Source organism: Hemibagrus wyckioides, linkage group LG15, assembly GCF_019097595.1.
Source record: "Hemibagrus wyckioides isolate EC202008001 linkage group LG15, SWU_Hwy_1.0, whole genome shotgun sequence".
NCBI classification, from domain to species: domain Eukaryota; kingdom Metazoa; phylum Chordata; class Actinopteri; order Siluriformes; family Bagridae; genus Hemibagrus; species Hemibagrus wyckioides.
The window spans coordinates 20,222,015-20,240,757 of NC_080724.1; the positions used below are offsets into that span (position 1 = coordinate 20,222,015).

Genomic DNA, 18,743 nt, shown 5'->3' on the forward strand with positions numbered 1-18,743 from the left:
CTATGGCTATGAGTTGGCTTTGGTGCTCAGACCGACCAAATAATAAACTGTATCAAAATTAATTTTAAATATTATGGGAAGCAGTTATTCCACTTAGTAATTGATAGAGCGATATTTGCTCAGTTGTGACACTGTTTTATTCTGTAAAACAATGGTAACATTTCCAAGTTGGCCTTCATCATGGTTTTCTGTGAACTTTGTACATATACTTCATATTACCACAAAAACAATTGCAACTGAAAATGGCACAAAAGAAGTCCTTAGTGGTACAAGGCTCCAGATCCCTCAACCACCCAAATGCCTCGTTGCCCAACAAGACTCGACAAGGGCCTGTGTAGCACTGCTTTACGAGAGGTACTTTGAAGGTGTTATATTTTCCTTCTCCTTCTAATTAGCCCTTCACCAAAAATAATGGAGCTTAAAGGACGGCTTTGTTGGGGATAAAGAGCCCATGTCAAATCGGGCTCCATTTTCGCAGAATATGCCCCGTATTCCTGGCTCCACAAAGAGGTTGTCAGCCATTACTAGGTTTTTCATTAGTTTGATTTGAACAGGATCTTGTCTGTAATTATAGCAGCTGCCCAGGTCAAACTAATCCAGTTTAAATAGAGCTTTACATTGCTAATACATTTGCTCGGAAGACATCCTGTTACCTGGCCTGTCTTTGCTTGTAGAACTACCTGGCACCTGCAGGTATATTTCTCCTACATCTTGTTTGCATAGTGTGTGGTATTTAATGTATTGTATTGCATTGTATTATTGGACTTGCTGTTACGTGTGTCTATGTATCTGCTATTGTATGCTGTCGCTTGTTCTCGTTGTCCTTATACATCATGTAACCAGGTTGCCATAACAACTGGCCTTAGTGTAAGAGCAGCATAGATCTTTCAGCAGCATGCTGACCACAGAAGGTGTGTCTTTTGGACTTATATTTAGAAAAGAGCTAGCTAACCTGACAGGATTTCTGGGTGGATGCGTAAACATTCATAATATTGGCTTGTACCATTCAAAATAGGCTTGTGCCACTAAGGACTTCTTTTGTGCCTTTTTCAGGAAGAAATTCCTTACTGGTTTGAGTCAGACAACTAAGTGAGAAAATGAGTGAAAAATGAAGGAATGAAGAAGAGGAGATTAAGGATGAATATGGAGTCTTGCAGAGGCTCAGCAGTGGAGCAGCTCCTGTTTGTGGTCTCTCTCCTCATGGTTGTCGGTCTGTGGGTGGTCTCCACATACACACATTACAAGCATAGCCTGATTTCCCCCAAAACTCTTAATTTGCTTGTCACGGTTTCCTCCACAGGCCAGACTGGTTAGCCATCACCGCTGAACTGCCTCAATTACAATTAACAACAGCAGTTTGTGGTCACAGTGACAGAGAGAGAGAGAGAGAGAAACAACGACTCCAAAGAAAGATGGATGGAGGAATGTATGCCACTATGACACATAATTAGGTCTCAGCTTAGTCACAGCTTACATGATGTTTCAGTGCACAATAGTTTCAACTGTCTTGTTGTCTTGCTTTGTCCTCGGCCTATCCTGCTATTTATTATTTCTTTTACGTGTACTTTGATGCTTATGACGTAAAAGGGTGTCTGAAAAAAAAGACTTTCCATACACACTGGACTCAACTTAAGGCATGGGAGGGATGCAACCCTTGAATTACAGGGATGAATTATTATGGCTATGTACAGCACTGTGGAAAAAAACCCAGGCTTTAGCTAAATTCTATGTATCTATAGAAATAAATTTGTTTAAACTCACCCACAAGTATTGTGATATTGCTCCTCAGAGCCATGCATGCACCTGCTTCTTGTAAGCACTTGATTTAGCATCACATTTGAAAACAAATGTAGTCAAAATTAATTCCTACAAATAAAAAAGGTAAACTGTAAACATGTACAACATTAATAATGCTGTTTAGCACACTGGCTATAAAGCTGGAAAATGAATTCTCATACTAAAAGTGGTAGGTTTCTCGTCTGCCATGCGGTAGGCTGGGGTTCGATTCCCAAACAAGTGCCCAAACCCCAGCCACTGGAAGCAGTGCCAGTCCCAAGCCTGGATAAAAATGGAAGGGTTGGGTCAGGAAGGGCATCTGGTGTAAAACCTGTGCCAAAATTAATGATTTTATTGATGCTAATCTTCTGGTCCTGTCTTGGTCACTCTTATGTCTTAATAAGATGCTAGCTCTAAGTAGCTTGCGTGGCTGCAGCTTCAGTCAGGAACTCTGCACCCCCCATTTCAAATAGTCATTACGTTTCTTTTGTGTCTTTTTCCCACATTTTACAGCTTTAGCTTAATTAATAGAGTGTAAGTATAGACACTAAACCATGTTTACTAATTTTCTGCTCAAGCTGTGATGTTTCCATGTGCTAGCAATATTTTAAAAGCATTTGTTCATATTAGTTCTTAGCTTAGCAATCTTTCTTCGAAAGACAGCCAGGTGTTTCTTCCGTCCTACACACACACACACACATACACACACACACACAGGCTTTATAGCCTCCAGCTGGCCTTGTTCTCAAATGTGACACTGCACCTGTGCCCTTCCTCAGCTAGTGTTCAGTCTCACATAGACAGTGATGGATTTCAGCCTATGCTCTGTAAATGCACACTATAGGTTTTACACACACACACACACACGCTCAATACTTCCTGACAGTCATACACACACATACACACACACATGTCTAATACTTCCTGGCAGAGTTACACACACACACACACACACAACTGACATGTGTTTTCATTTTTGTGCTGTATTGTAAATGTTTTACGTGCTTTGCTTCTGGAACTGCTGATAAATCACTCTAGACTTTTTATCTGACTCTCTTCAGCAGTTAGAAATACACTTCACTCTCTGGCTGTTGCAATGTGAATACAAAAATACAAATACACACAAACACACACTCACGTGAAGCTTCCGACGGCTGGAGGTGAACAGAACATACTTTCTATAAAGCTGAATATGCAGTGGAGATAATCTGCAAGCATTTATGAGCGGTTTATGATAGTATTCATAACCATTGGGTAATAAAATCACCCTAATCTTTACTTTATATATATTTTTTAGCTAGTTACAAAAGTATTGGCACCCCAGTACTATTAATTAATATTAGCATTGGAAGCTTTCACCTGGAGACAAGACAAGGATCTTACTCTAATGTTTAAAATAGAAACAAATTGGTTTAGATGGATCTTGAAGATTCCTTCATGCAGAATACTTAAATGCCTTTCTATTTATACACTTGTCCACCTTTTGACTGCATGTTCGAAGTCATTATCTTGATGAAATATTATGCTCAAAGACAGAATCTCCTGGCAACAAGGTTTTACACACAAAAAAAATCCTACTCAATCCAGAGCTTGTGATGCCATTAATCATCCCAAAACCACCTGGACCACCATCTTCAAAACAGCCCTCAAGCATCCCTGATCCTCCGCCGTGTTTCACAGTGGATTTGAGAGATTTTCCTGGTGCGCAGTACAACATGTCGATGATGTTCATTCATGGTCAGCTGTTCTGTTCTGAAACTGTGATCTTTGGGTCTTTTTTCTTTACCTCATCCACACTCCCTTACACTCCTGTATTAAGGTTCTCTTTGTAGTTAGTATTTTTTATGATTATTATATTTATTTTATGTCCATAAACTGACTCAAGGTAAAAGTTACCAATTATTCTGGAGCTGACTAGAGTTTACACATAGGATTTATCATATGTTATAAATACTTGTGCTCATAAAAACAACTTAAGTTTTCTGCTTTTTGCAGAGTTTAGTGTAACAAGAACCAATTACTAATCATCACTGGTCCAACAACCAATCACTAATCATCATTTCCCCCCAAAGAAACAATCACTAATCACCATTGTTCCCAACAAGCAATCACCAAGCATCAATGTGTCCAACAACCAATCACTAATCACCCCCCCAAAAAAACAATCACTAATCATAATTTTCCCTAAAAATAAAATCACTAATCATCACCCCCCAAAAAAATCAATCACTAATCATCACCCCCCCCCAAAAAGAACAATCACTAATCACCATTCCCCCCCCAAAAAAACAACCACTAATCACCATTGTTCCCAACAAGCAATCACCAGTCATCAATAAGTCCAACAATCACTAATTATCATTTTCCCCAAAAAACAATCACTAATCATCATTTTCCCGAAAAAACAATCACTAATCATAATTTTCCCCAAAAATAAAATCACTAATCATCACCCGCCCAAATAAAACAATCACTAATCACCATTGTTCCCAACAATCACCAAGCATCAATGTGTCCAACAATCAATCACTAATCACCGCCCCAAAAAACCAATCACTAGTCATCATTTTTCTAAAAAAAAAATCAATCACTAATCATCACTTTCCCTAAAAATAAAATCACTAATCACTCCCCCCCCCAAAATCAATCACTAATCATCATTTTCCCTAATAAATCAATCATTAATCAGCATTTCCCCCAAAAAAAACAATCACTAATCGTTATTGTTCCCAACAACCAATCACCAAGCATCAGTGTGTCCAACAATCAGTGACTTATTATCACCCCCCCCCAAGAAAACAATCACTGATCACCTTTGTTCCCAAAAAAGCAATCACTAATCACCATTGTTGCCAAAGAAACAATAACCAATTACTAATAATCGTTGTTCTCAATAAACAATCACTGATCATCACTGTTCCCAAAAACAAATACTAATCACTGTTGTTCCCAAAAATCCAATCATCGATCACCATTGTTCCAACAACCAATCACTAATCATTATTGTTCCCAACAACCAATCACTGATCATAATTGTTCCCAGCAACCAATCACTGATCATAATTGTTCAGGAAAAAACAATCACTAATCACCATTGTTCCAACAACCAATCACTAATCATAATTGTTCTGAAAAACGCAATTACTAATCACCATTGTTGTAAAAAACAAAACAATCAATCACTAATAATCATTGTTCCCAAAAACCAATCACTGATCACTAATCATCACCAGTCATTGATCTTCATTGTTTGAAACAACCAATCACTAATCACCATCATTTCCAAAAACCAAATTTACAGTATCTACTTCCCTCTGTAAAGACCTGGCAGGGACCAGATAGTGCAACAAAGATACACAAGGATAAATATCACATTAATAAGAAAGCAAAGCAAAGTGGCAACTCAAAGGATTCATGAGGGTCATGGCATTCTGCATAAAAAAATCAATCTATCACAGATCTATCCCCACTAACAGAGCCCACCCAGTATCAAAGGCAGCATTTTTTTCCCAAAGCATCTTCTGCTGAAGTGTCTATTTAGAGTGCAGCCTAAAGACACGAGTGTTGTAATAATAAATGTTGGTGTGTCGCCAGGGGCTACACAACAAATCTGCTACAAGGAAACGCAGAAAGGTTCGAGAAGCTAGGAGATTTTTTCTGCTTCCTGTCAGAACTGAAGTAAGAATTCTTCCCCAAATTCTTGTTTGAAAGTGTTTGAATTCTATTGAATATTAATATTTAAGCAGGAGACATTTCTGCTCAAAGGATCTCTCCTCGAGACACCGCCAGCCATCCACATACATAGCTCTGGTGCGTTTTCACTAAAGACTTTGATGTTTGCTAAGAGGTTAGCGAGTAAGAACATGCAGGATTTTTCCTCATTAAAAACATAAAGGATCCTGCCTCCAGCCCAGGAAAGCAGTCTGTTCATGCCGCCCATGGAATGCGTTCAAATGCGTCTCCCCCTGCGTCCTATACCCTTCCTCTGCTCGCTACATCCTTCCCTAGCTAACTAACCCCTTCTGCGGCTTGCTATTCCTTTAATTAGCATTTCTCGCCATTAAATGTGATGTGATTTTCATCTGTGGATGTAATACTAATCATTTTGGTGGCAATTTAGCACGTTTAGCTATTCTAGTCAGCCAAGAACATTTAGCCAGCTGTGTTTAACTTAGCTAACATTAGATAGACCTAGTCAGCAGTCCACAAACTAGCTAAAACTACAATTTAATAGTGTCCTTAGAACAAGTCAAGTTTCCAGACAAGATTGTTTCATTCAGAGCTAATCACTGTGCCATTTTGTAAGTAAAAACAGTAGCCATGCTCACTCCCGAGCTAGCTCCATGCTAGGTTGTAGCCATGTTCAGTCCTGAGCTAGCTCCATGCTAGGTTGTAGCCATGTTCAGTCCTGAGCTAGCTCCATGCTAGGTTGTAGACATGTTCAAATCCCTAAGCTAAAACCTGTAGATATGATTCATAACAAACTATTTTTTACTAAAAATGAAACCCAAACCCAAGCTTTCTTGTTGGATTAGTTAAGAGTTATTAGCTATTTTAGATAGTGTTAAAATTATTAATTAGTTAGTTATTTAGCATGATCCTCCTACATTGCTGAAGGTTCCACATGTTCTATCAAACCATCAAGGCGCACTGCTTATTGTGAAACGAGAGTGTATGAACGAGTGTGTGTGAAGCCCTGTGATCCATCCAGAGCAGGGGTAGGCAAGTTCGGTCCTAGAGAGCCGCAGTCCTGCAGATTTCAGCTCCAACCCTAATCAAACACACCTGAACAAGCTAATCAAGGTCTTCAGGATTACTAGGGCTACAGGCAGGTGAGATTTTTTTTCAGGGCTGGAGCTGAAATCTGCAGGACTGCGGATGCCTACCCCTGATCCAGAGAGTATAATCCAGGGTATAATCCTGCCACATCCCGGCTGTTCCAGGGCCAGGCTTCAGCTCCAGGAGGAGGGATGTGGTAGCTTAGTTGTTAAGGTGTTGAGCTACTGATCAGAAGGATGTGAGTTTGAATCTCAGGTCCACCAAGCTGTTATTGCTGGGCCCCTGAGCACGGCCCTCAGTTGCTCAAATAAAATTGTAAGTCACTCTGGATAAGGAAGTCTGCCAAATTGACAGAAATGTAAATCTACCATCTCCCTGACCAGGATCCAGAACTTACAGGTATGAAGCAATATTTCATGCTATGTTGTTTGTCAGGAGTCAGTTTAGAAACTAGAGACTAGTAGAGATGTCATATGGTGAATTCTGTGCTCAAAAGGGTACTTGTTGATATTGTGTCACTCAGCAGAACGTTTAGGAGAACATCAGCCATCATTCTTCTTTACACAAGAGACATTTCCCCAGACTCGCAGCGCTCTATCAAAGCCACTCGGTTTTATTCAGCGTATCTCTGATAGCACACGAGGGATCAGTTTGCACTGTGTTACAGTTGTTTGGATGAGAGTTGACGGCTGAAGTTATTGGTTTATACGTGGAGCTCAGCTCGAGCGTTAAATCGGTTTCTGTGGACTCCAACTCGGTGCAGATGCTCCATATCTCATGGCTCAGCTGTTAAAAAAATGTCCTCAGATGTGTCTTTATTTAGTCAGCGGGACCAGAGATTTTTGTGTTGAGCTTAAAGATTTGTGAAGTTTCTAAAGCGGCATTCATACGGCACACATGAAAGAGTTTTTTCTGTTTAAATTGATTTAGTATTTTTATAGTATTTTTTATTTATTTATTTATTTTTAACAACAGGTGCCTGTGGAAGTATTTAGATGGTGATACAAGATAAGAAGATTAAATTTACACACAATAGTTCATGTGCCACTGGTTTGGTATTTAAACTGCATTTACTGTATGTAATTATACAAACCAAAGCACACACACACACACATTTCAGTGGAACCTCAGCATACGAATGTCCTCCTTTACAAATTTTCACCTCAAGAATTCAAATTTTGCAAGAAATTTTCATCGGCATAAGAAGCATTTTCCGCACATGAACAAACCAAACCGAACAGTGGCTAAGTTGTGTGTACGTCCAGGAGTCGTTTAAAACTTGTGGAAAGCCAAGCAAAACCAACCGATGCAAGTTTTATGAATTTTTCTTTCAAAAGCTAGGTGATTTTCAGGCGGTTTTTGTTGATAGATTGGTGGCGTGGGTGGTCTGTTCTATTTTTAACCCAAGCTTAGTGGCACGACTTCCTGTGAGCAGCCTTGACATGGAATGCTGGGCTTGGGTCAGTTCTTTGTAAGCAGCCATTCAGTTTACATATGCTTCATGTTGGGAATATTGCTCATATTTTTGGGCGGCTGGAACGGATTATCTACATTTACATTATTTCTTATGGGAGAATTTGTTTTCACTTTAAGAACTCGCCTCAAGATAGAATTAAATTCATATGCCGAGGTTCCACTGTATATCTGACAGATATGTCAGAGGAGAAAAGGTGTTTTTTTACATCCTGATACATCTGTTTTTATCCCAACTATCAGTTTTTCTTGAATGTAGACTATGACTATGTAACAGGAAGCCGAAAAAGCCAGCTTGCATTCTAAACCCTGACATCGTTTCCTGTCGCTGATGTTGATTCTAAATAAATGAATCCTAATCAGTGTGATCATTTGTATGATGTATCGTTCAATCATACATTTTCTGATTCTGACACAATCAATTTCTCTGCAGAAAAATATGCAGGTTTGCTCATTAAATACCCAAAACCATCATTAATTAATGAATCAATCAAACCCCAGAATGGAGAAGAATCGTGACCACGGAAGCTCTTCAACTGCAGATGCTTTTCCATCGCCGAGCTTCAGCTCTGGATTTATTTAAAGATGGCCCAGAGATGATGCGCTAGTCTGCGGTAGGTCTCGCTGTTTATTTGCCCTTCATGGACTCCGACTATTTTTGGGCTGACTTCACAGGGCAATAATTGCTCTCATTTCACTGGTCGGTAAGGGAACAGGAGGAAATGAACAATTACAGCCGTGTTTGTTTGAGGGTGAAGTCGAACCGGCGTCTCTGCGGGTGAACATGTGAGCCTTCTCCTCCGTACACGCAGCGTGTGGTTAATAAAAACACACTGAGACCTCGAAGTATGCCGTAATGTGTGTTGCTGTTTGTTCAGGAATTCCTTTCCCAGCATCTAGGGTTTATCACACGCTCAGGACTAAAAGTCTGAGCCCACTACAGGGAAGTGTTTCAGTTTCATCACTGATATATCATCGGGTTTTGTTAGCATTAGTTCAAAATATTGCACTTTTATAAACCATAAGGATAATAATATAAACCACAAAGGGCATAATATAGAACCTGAAGACAGCATGGTGAGCATTATGTGTTAGGAAAGTAAAACAAATCCCTAAATCCCAGTTCTCTGTAATACCTCACGTGGAAGAAATAGAACACCTGGGGTCATGCTGTTATAGAAAAATAATCACTCTACAAGGTAATGTTACTGTTATCACCCAAAATATTGAATTACTATAATAATTTCATCTGTAATTCATTATTTTATCATGATTATTAAACTATGATGTGTTTTTATCCATTTAGGGTTACATTTCATTTATCGCTTATGGCTTAGACAATTCATTAACACTTCCTGACCAGTCAAATACAACAAAACTATAAACTCTACCACCATGCTTAAAACCTTAACTTCAACTCTAAACCCTGATCTTAACCTTAAACCGTTCTGCTAATCACTCAACCCAAAGCTAACCTCAACAAATGAGCCGCAACAATTAATCCTTGACCCTAAACCTAAACACAAAACCGCAACCTTGAAACCCTAAAGAATCAGGATAGTCTTAGCCCCTAACTCTAAATCTGCTCTGTTAGATCCACTTCCAGTAAACATAAGGCCAAATTTGTGTAAATATTTATTTCTTTAGCAAATGTACTGTATGTATGTTAATTTGCAAATCCTTTAGTGTCTCCTGAACTGTCCAACAAGGGAGTGTGTGTCGATTCAGAAGCGAAAGGAAATCACATTTCCACTATAAACCTGTGAACAGTACCGTCTTTCTCCAACTTATAACTAGTGTGTGTGTGTGTGTGTGTGTGTAAAACACTGTGTCCTGGCACAACATCTAAGGTTGAAGTAAGAAGGCTTTACCAGTAAGGTAGAATTTCAGCAAAACATTTGGACAGTCTAAGAAAGTCCACACACACACACACACACACATCAAAGTGGAGTCAATATTTACCCTCATTTACCGTCAGCAGGTCGGCAAATGTACAGTATTTCCATTTCAAACCGAACTCTGACTGTGTGAACACTTGGTACGTCGGCTCTAATTACCATGACAGGTACACTTCAGCAGTTTATGGAATAGGGTGTAGGGTTTAGGGTCAAGTGTTTAGGGTTAAGCGTTATGGGCAGCAGCGACTCATCTATATGGGCAGATAGATGTATAGAAAACGTTTGACATGATGTTCCATTGATTTGATTGTCCTAAATAGGACAGTGTGCTCCAAGAGATATTATAGCACCTAGTGGTCAAAAAAGGGGACTGCAGCCTGGAGTCAGCTCGGAGTGGGTGGGACTAGCTCCAAATGTGCTACATATGGGATAGGTTAGGGGCAGGGGTTGATTTAGGGAATATAGCCAATAGAATCATACAGTACTGAGATGTGCAGTACATGCCAACCTGCTAGCACATTTGTAGCTAACCTTATTTGTTTGAAGTTAACCCCACCCATTTGGAGTTAACCCCACCCATTTGAAATTAACCCCACCCATTTGGAGTCTGTTTGTGATCCATGGCGCATTAGGACAGTAATAATGCTTCCCCAATGATGACAGAAAAGACAGACCACCTGCCGGTTAATGACAGGGTTGCCAGATTTACATCAAATCAGCCTACTATTCAAAAACTCCACATTCACCAAAATCTTGCTCTTGTTCACATCCACCAAAATCTATAGCAAAAAAATGAATGAAATGAATCAAAGGCAAAGTGTACAGAAATAACAGGGCTGTGATGTAAAGAACCACTTCTTGCATGAAGCTTTGAGCAGAAATTTGGAAAACAGAAGGGGAGTTAATGGAGTCTTCAGGAAAGCATATGACCTCATTTCCCATGTAAAAGCTAAGAAAAAGAGTGTGCTTAAATGCTTTGGCACCAAATGGTTTCAGGTGTGGCGTGTGAACCGTTTTTCTACAACCTGGCAACCCGGTTCAACAATATCAGCTCTTCACGATTGAACCAAAGTACATATCATGTATAAGGTGAAAGGTCTGTCATTAGTAATGGTATCTAGAATCTATAGTCGTGAGCCGCTGATAGATCTTATACATTTTTTTGTTCTACCTGAAAACTGTGACAAAAAACCCACACCTTTTTCAATCTTCTCTCTAAGCTGGATCATTCTGCGAATACCTTTTCATTTTGTAGTGTGGATTAAAAAAAACTTCTATGATAGCGTAGCTCACAGCTACGCATTAGTTATTTTCATTTCTGGACGAAAAAAACAACACGGACAGCATTGATATCCACAGGCGCCTCCGGTTAGCTGGTGCTCACTGGGCAATTTGCAGCATAAATATCAATTTTAGTGACAAATTAGAGCTAAGAAATTCATCATGTTGAGTTGGAAAAGTGGTATAAAGGTCCCATTGAGCGTGATTAACACAGCTCAGTATGTACCGCTGCTTGGAGGCACGGACTTTTTTCCTCTGTAAAGACTTCAGAGGAGATTTTCCTCAGATCTCCTGCCGCCTCTCGGTGGCAAATCACAATGTTTACATTTGTCGACAGTAAAGACCGCTGTTCCCGTCAATGAGATCCTGTAATCGCTCAGCAATATCGACACTGGACTGTAACCCGATCAGCAGCCGAGGAAGGGAAGAAACACAGTTTTAAGCTTGTGTAGCTAAATGTCTTCAATACAGGATGTCCAGCTGCTGTTTAGCTTAGCGTTATACTTTAGTGCACGGTGAAGTGTTTTTCTTCTTAAGCAGTTAGACTCAGAGCACATGGTCAGTCATGATGGAGTACCACTGGAGCAGAGATTGTCAAGGGCCCATCAGTGGAAGCACTGGGGCTTGAACCCCCAACCTTCCAATCAACAGTGCAGAGCTGTAACCAATGTAACAACAGGAAGAACATGTGCACATAGGAGGGAATCGAACCACCATCCCCAGAGGTTTGAGGCAAACGTGTCAACTACTAAGCTACTATGTCTCCAGTGGTACAGTGGAACCTCAGCATAGGAATTTAATTCATTCTGGCAATTTGTATTGTGAAACGAATTTTCCCATAAGAAATAATGTAAATACAGATAATCCGTTCCAGCCACCCAAAAATATGACCAATATTCCCGATACAAAGCGTATTTAAACTGTACGGCTGCTTACAAAGAACTGACCCAAGCCAAGCATTCCATGTCAAGGCTCCTCACAGGAAGTCGTGCCACCAAGCTTGGGCTAAAAATAGAACAGACCGCCCACGCCATCAATCTGTCAACAAAAAAACACCCGAAAAATCACCTAGCTTTTGAACACATGCCGAAGGCAATGTTGGTATCATGGGTTGACTCGTTCCAAACGGACAGAAGAAAATTACAAAATTCGTACACCATTAAGCCACCAGAACAGCTTCAGTGTGTCTTGGCATTGACTCTGGAGCCTTTATTCCAGACAATACCAGACTTTTTTTCCCCAGCTGGTGTAGTAATGGTGGTAGAACGCACCGTCTCACCTCAACATCTCTACAAAAAGTGTTTGACTCTGTTGAGATAAGTTGTAGTGAGTCTGAGGGTCATTTTCATCCTCATCAAAACCATACAGTTCATCCTCAGTCATGTCATAAGTGGCCACACCTTCATGATAGAAGTGGCTATACTATGCTCTGTCTACAGTTACTGATATGCTATTTAAAGTTTGCATTAAAAAAGATGACATCCTTTAAAATACCATATGTAAAAAGGAGACTATGAAGCTAAAGCTACCTTATAGAGAAAAATGGGGCAGGGCTGAGCAAATGCGGGAGGTGCTATATTCTACTTTATGTCAAATATTTTAAATCAAGGCAGTCTGGCTAAACGAATCCAGGACTGTATTGAGAAATATTATGAGATTTTATAAAGCTATATTTGACATTATTTGATTATACCTGCACCTTTAAATAGCACTTTAAATAATACAAACTTCCCCTTTAAACACAACCAAATATCACAAACTGCCCCTTTAAACATATTCAAATATTACTAACTGCCCCTTTAAACACATTCTAATATTACAAACTGCCCCTTTAAACACATTCAAATATCACAAACTGCACCTTTAAACACATTCAAATATCACAAACTGCACCTTTAAACATATTCAAATATTACTAACTGCCCCTTTAAACACATTCTAATATTACAAACTGCACCTTTAAACACATTGAAATATCACAAACTGCCCCTTTAAACACATTCAAATATCACAAACTGCACCTTTAAACACATTCAAATATCACAAACTGCACCTTTAAACATATTCAAATATTACTAACTGCCCCTTTAAACACATTCTAATATTACAAACTGCACCTTTAAACACATTCAAATATCACAAACTGCCCCTTTAAACACATTCAAATATCACAAACTGCACCTTTAAACACATTCAAATATCACAAACTGCACCTTTAAACATATTCAAATATTACTAACTGCACCTTTAAACACATCCAAATATTACAAACTGCACCTTTAAACATATTCAAATATTACTAACTGCCCCTTTAAACACATTCTAATATTACAAACTGCACCTTTAAACATATTCAAATATTACTAACTGCCCCTTTAAACACATTCAAATATCACAAACTGCACCTTTAAACACATCCAAATATTACAAACTGCATCTTTAAACACATTTAAAATATTACTAACTGCACCTTTAAACACATCCAAATATTACAAACTGCACCTTTAAACACATCCAAATATTATAAACTGCACCTTTAAACACATTCAAATATTACAAACTGCACCTTTAAACACATCCAAATATTACAAACTGCACCTTTAAACATATCCAAATATTACAAACTGCCCCTTTAAACACATCCAAATATTACAAACTTCCCCTTTAAACACATCCAAATATTACAAACTGCACTTTTAAACACATGCAAATATCACAAACTGCACCTTTAAACACATTCTAACATTACAAACTGCACCTTTAAGCACATTCTAACATTACTAACTGCACCTTTAAACACATTCAAATATCACAAACTGCACCTTTAAACACATTCAAATATCACAAACTGCACCTTTAAACATATTCAAATATTACTAACTGCCCCTTTAAACACATTCAAATATTACTAACTGCACCTTTAAACATATTCAAATATTACTAACTGCCCCTTTAAACACATTCAAATATCACAAACTGCACCTTTAAACACATCCAAATATTACAAACTGCATCTTTAAACACATTTAAAATATTACAAACTGCACCTTTAAACACATCCAAATATTACAAACTGCACCTTTAAACACATCCAAATATTACAAACTGCACCTTTAAACACATTCAAATATTACAAACTGCATCTTTAAACACATCCAAATATTACAAACTGCATCTTTAAACACATCCAAATATTACAAACTGCACCTTTAAACACATCCAAATATTACAAACTGCACCTTTAAACATATCCAAATATTACAAACTGCACCTTTAAACACATCCAAATATTACAAACTGCACCTTTAAACACATTCTAATATTACAAACTGCACCTTTAAACATATTCAAATATTACTAACTGCCCCTTTAAACACATTCAAATATCACAAACTGCACCTTTAAACACATCCAAATATTACAAACTGCACCTTTAAACACATCCAAATATTACAAACTGCACCTTTAAACACATTCAAATATTACAAACTGCATCTTTAAACACATTCAAATATTACAAACTGCACCTTTAAACACATCCAAATATTACAAACTGCACCTTTAAACATATCCAAATATTACAAACTGCACCTTTAAACACATCCAAATATTACAAACTGCACCTTTAAACATATCCAAATATTACAAACTGCACCTTTAAACACATCCAAATATTACAAACTGCACCTTTAAACACATTCAAATATTACAAACTGCACCTTTAAACACATCCAAATATTACAAACTGCACCTTTAAACATATCCAAATATTACAAACTGCACCTTTAAACATATCCAAATATTACAAACTGCACCTTTAAACATATCCAAATATTACAAACTGCACCTTTAAACACATTCAAATATTACAAACTGCACCTTTAAACACATCCAAATATTACAAACTGCACCTTTAAACACATCCAAATATTACAAACTGCACCTTTAAACACATCCAAATATTACAAACTGCACCTTTAAACACATCCAAATATTACAAACTGCACCTTTAAACACATCCAAATATTACAAACTGCACCTTTAAACACATCCAAATATTACAAACTGCACCTTTAAACATATCCAAATATTACAAACTGCACCTTTAAACATATCCAAATATTACAAACTGCACCTTTAAACACATTCAAATATTACAAACTGCACCTTTAAACACATCCAAATATTACAAACTGCACCTTTAAACATATCCAAATATTACAAACTGCACCTTTAAACACATCCAAATATTACAAACTGCACCTTTAAACATATCCAAATATTACAAACTGCACCTTTAAACACATTCAAATATTACAAACTGCACCTTTAAACATATCCAAATATTACAAACTGCACCTTTAAACATATCCAAATATTACAAACTGCACCTTTAAACACATTCAAATATTACAAACTGCACCTTTAAACACATTCAAATATTACAAACTGCACCTTTAAACACATTCAAATATCACAAACTGCACCTTTAAACACATTCAAATATCACAAACTGCACCTTTAAACACATTCAAATATTCAAATATTACTAACTGCACCTTAAAAAATGTTTAAACTTTGCAAACAGCAGCTTTAACCAATCCTTTACAACGGTACAAACTAAACTGCACATTCACACACATTTAAAATATTACACACTGCACCTTTAAACACATTTAAATATTACAAAACTTCACCTTTAATATACACTTGAAATATTAAAAGCTGCACCTTTACAACACCTTTAAACAGTACTTGCACTTGGAGTGACATTTTTGTCTGATTTTAATATATTATAAATATTTTATAAGAAAGAAATATTTTTATTTATAAAATAAATATATATAAAATATTTTTTGTGCATTAAATATGTAAAGATGGTATGAAACCAATTATCAGCACATTTCCATTGTTTAATATTTTTTTGGTTATTAAATAATTTAATAAATCAATTCTGCACCATAATATCAACAAAAACAAGACACAGCCCTACATGCTGCCGGTCACATGACCAGCTCGTGAACATGCCTTACTATTTTTACACTAAACGACGGTAGGAAAGGTTTAAACCTCGGCTCTCCTCTTGTTTATCCGTTCACGTGAGCTAATAGAGCTAATTTTTTTATGATGGAACATTTCACTCCTCCTGCGTCATCATTTCACTATCACTGGCCATCTGGCGTGGCTTAGCGCTTAGCGTGGGCTACCGTCCAGCTGACAAGGAGAAACTCAATACTCAATACTCTACACACACATTCCCATCAGATAGCTTCCTCACACACGTACACACACACACATGCACGTAGCATGAAATGCGCAGGCATGGAGAACGCTTGCCCTGTTAATCACACGCTACTTAAAGCAGCGCTTAAGAAATATTCCTAGAGTGTTAGCTAACCGGCTTATGTCCCATCGGCTCCAGCTGTTCAATTAGTTATGCTAAAAACCTGGATCATTAAACACGACCTGCGACTCGCAAGCCTCACATCTGCATATGAAGCTTAATAACAACCTTTATAACAAGCTTATTACACCACTGTAACACTGTCGGGAATGCTTGACCTTACAGCACAACAGCAACATATAGCACATGGTGAAAGCACAGAGAGAGAGAGAGAGAGAGAGAGAGAGAGAGAGAAGAATAATTTCAAGAAGGATGGAGAGAAAGAAAGAAAGAAAGAAAGAAAGAAAGAAAGAAAGAAAGAAAGAAAGAAAGAAAGAAAGAAAGAAAAGGAGAGAGGGAAGATCAGAGAGAGCGAGATTAATGAATTGAGCGAAAGATGGACAGAGTGCGCAACAGAGAGATACAGCAAGAGAGATTGAGAAAAAGAGAAGGGTGGACAGAATAAAAGTGTAAGGGGAAAGTAAACGAATAAGAACTGAACGAAACTGAAGTAGCGACTGAGAGAAAGAGAAAGATGGAAAAGAAAGATGGAGAAAGAATAAGATTGGGGATTGAGAGAAGTGTTGAACACAATCAAGAGTGAAAGATTGAGAAAAAGGGATTTTGAAAAAGAATGAAAGAAGGAGAAAGAGACTGAAAGAGATCAGGAGACAGAGAGAGAGAGAGAGGGAGAGAGAGAGAGAGAGTGGGAGAGGAGTGAAGGATGGAGAGAACGAGTGGAAGATGCAGTGAGAGAGAGAGTGGAGGAGGGATGCTGAGAGTCTGAGAGATAGAAAGAAACAGAAAGCAAGATTAAAGGAGAGGAATGGTTATAAAGAAATACAGCAAACGACTAAGAGATGGAGAGAAAGAGAGAGAGAGACATGAAAGATGGAGAGATTGTGTGTGTGTGTGAGAGAGAGTCATGAGGAGCAGGTGTTGAGTGTGTCGGGATCAAGTGTGTGTGTGTAAAGTTTGAATGGAAGGATGTGAGGGAATGTAGTGTGTGTGTGTGCATATGTGTGTGTGTGTGTGTGTGTGCGTGTGTGTGTGTGTGTGCGTGTGTGTGTGTGTGTGTACTCACAGGTAAGAGGTGAGAGGGTTTAGATCCTCAGGGACGGATGATAGTCCGAGTTCGGAGCAGTCTGTGATCAGCAACGCTCCTTCCTGTTGACACGAGCACACGGAAGGACACACACCCGTGCCCACGGCTGCACCCACGCTGCCCACCACACACACCAACAGCAGCTCCTGCAACATGAGTGTGTGTCTGTGTGTGTGTGCGACTGTGTGTGTGTGTTAAAAAGTCTGGGAATCCGTAGTAGTGTATGATTGTTATTAATTGTTAGTGAGGCTGTAGAACTGTAGCAGTGTCTGTGTGATTCTCTGAGTGATTCTCTGAGTGTGTGTACATGTGTGTGTGAGTGTGTGTGTGTGTGAGTGTGTGAGTGTGTGTGTGTGTGTGTGCAGACGCAGTAAATCTGAGTAACTCTGAGCCTTCCCTCCGAGTGTCTGCACATTTATTCTGTCACTCCAAATCCAGAATGAACAAGTGAGAAGGGAGTGCAGGTCTCTCTCCCTCTCTCTCTCCCTCTCTCTCTCTCTCTCCCTCCCATCCCATTTAGAAGACATTCACCTATTGTAATGGAAGTGTGTACATCTATTCTGATTGGCTGGAGCTTTGGGGATGGGTGGAGCTGCCCTTCACACACCCCCCCTTCTATGGAGCACAGGTCTCTCTCTCTCTCTCTCTCTCTCTCAGGCAGATGAAGAAGGGGGGAGAAATTGACTGCACTCTGCAACCCACAACAACACTCTGTATCTTAGAAAAGCTCACTACAACTAAACACTGTAACACACCACCACCACTACCAAAACAACTCTCACTCTCTAACACACTACAACTCATTATAACACAAACTACACACTATAACACACTACAACACAAACTACACACTATAACACACTACAACACAAACTACACACTATAACACACTACAACTCATTATAACACAAACTACACACTATAACACACTACAACTCATTATAACACAAACTACACACTATAACACACTACAACACAAACTACACACTATAACACACTACAACACAAACTACACACTATAACACACTACAACTCATTATAACACAAA

General features: G+C 38.5%; 1 protein-coding gene across 1 annotated transcript in view; it reads right to left on the reverse strand.

Moving 5' to 3' along the window:
• The window catches only part of LOC131365980 (leucine-rich repeat-containing G-protein coupled receptor 6), an 82,651-nt gene extending 64,480 nt beyond the window's left edge, over positions 1–18,171 (reverse strand). The window contains exon 1 of the mRNA XM_058410016.1: positions 17,675–18,171. Within this exon, the coding sequence (XP_058265999.1) occupies positions 17,675–17,850 (176 nt within the window). The 5' untranslated portion in view covers positions 17,851–18,171. The remainder of the gene's footprint in view (positions 1–17,674) is intronic.
• Between the last annotated feature and the right edge of the window lie 572 nt (positions 18,172–18,743).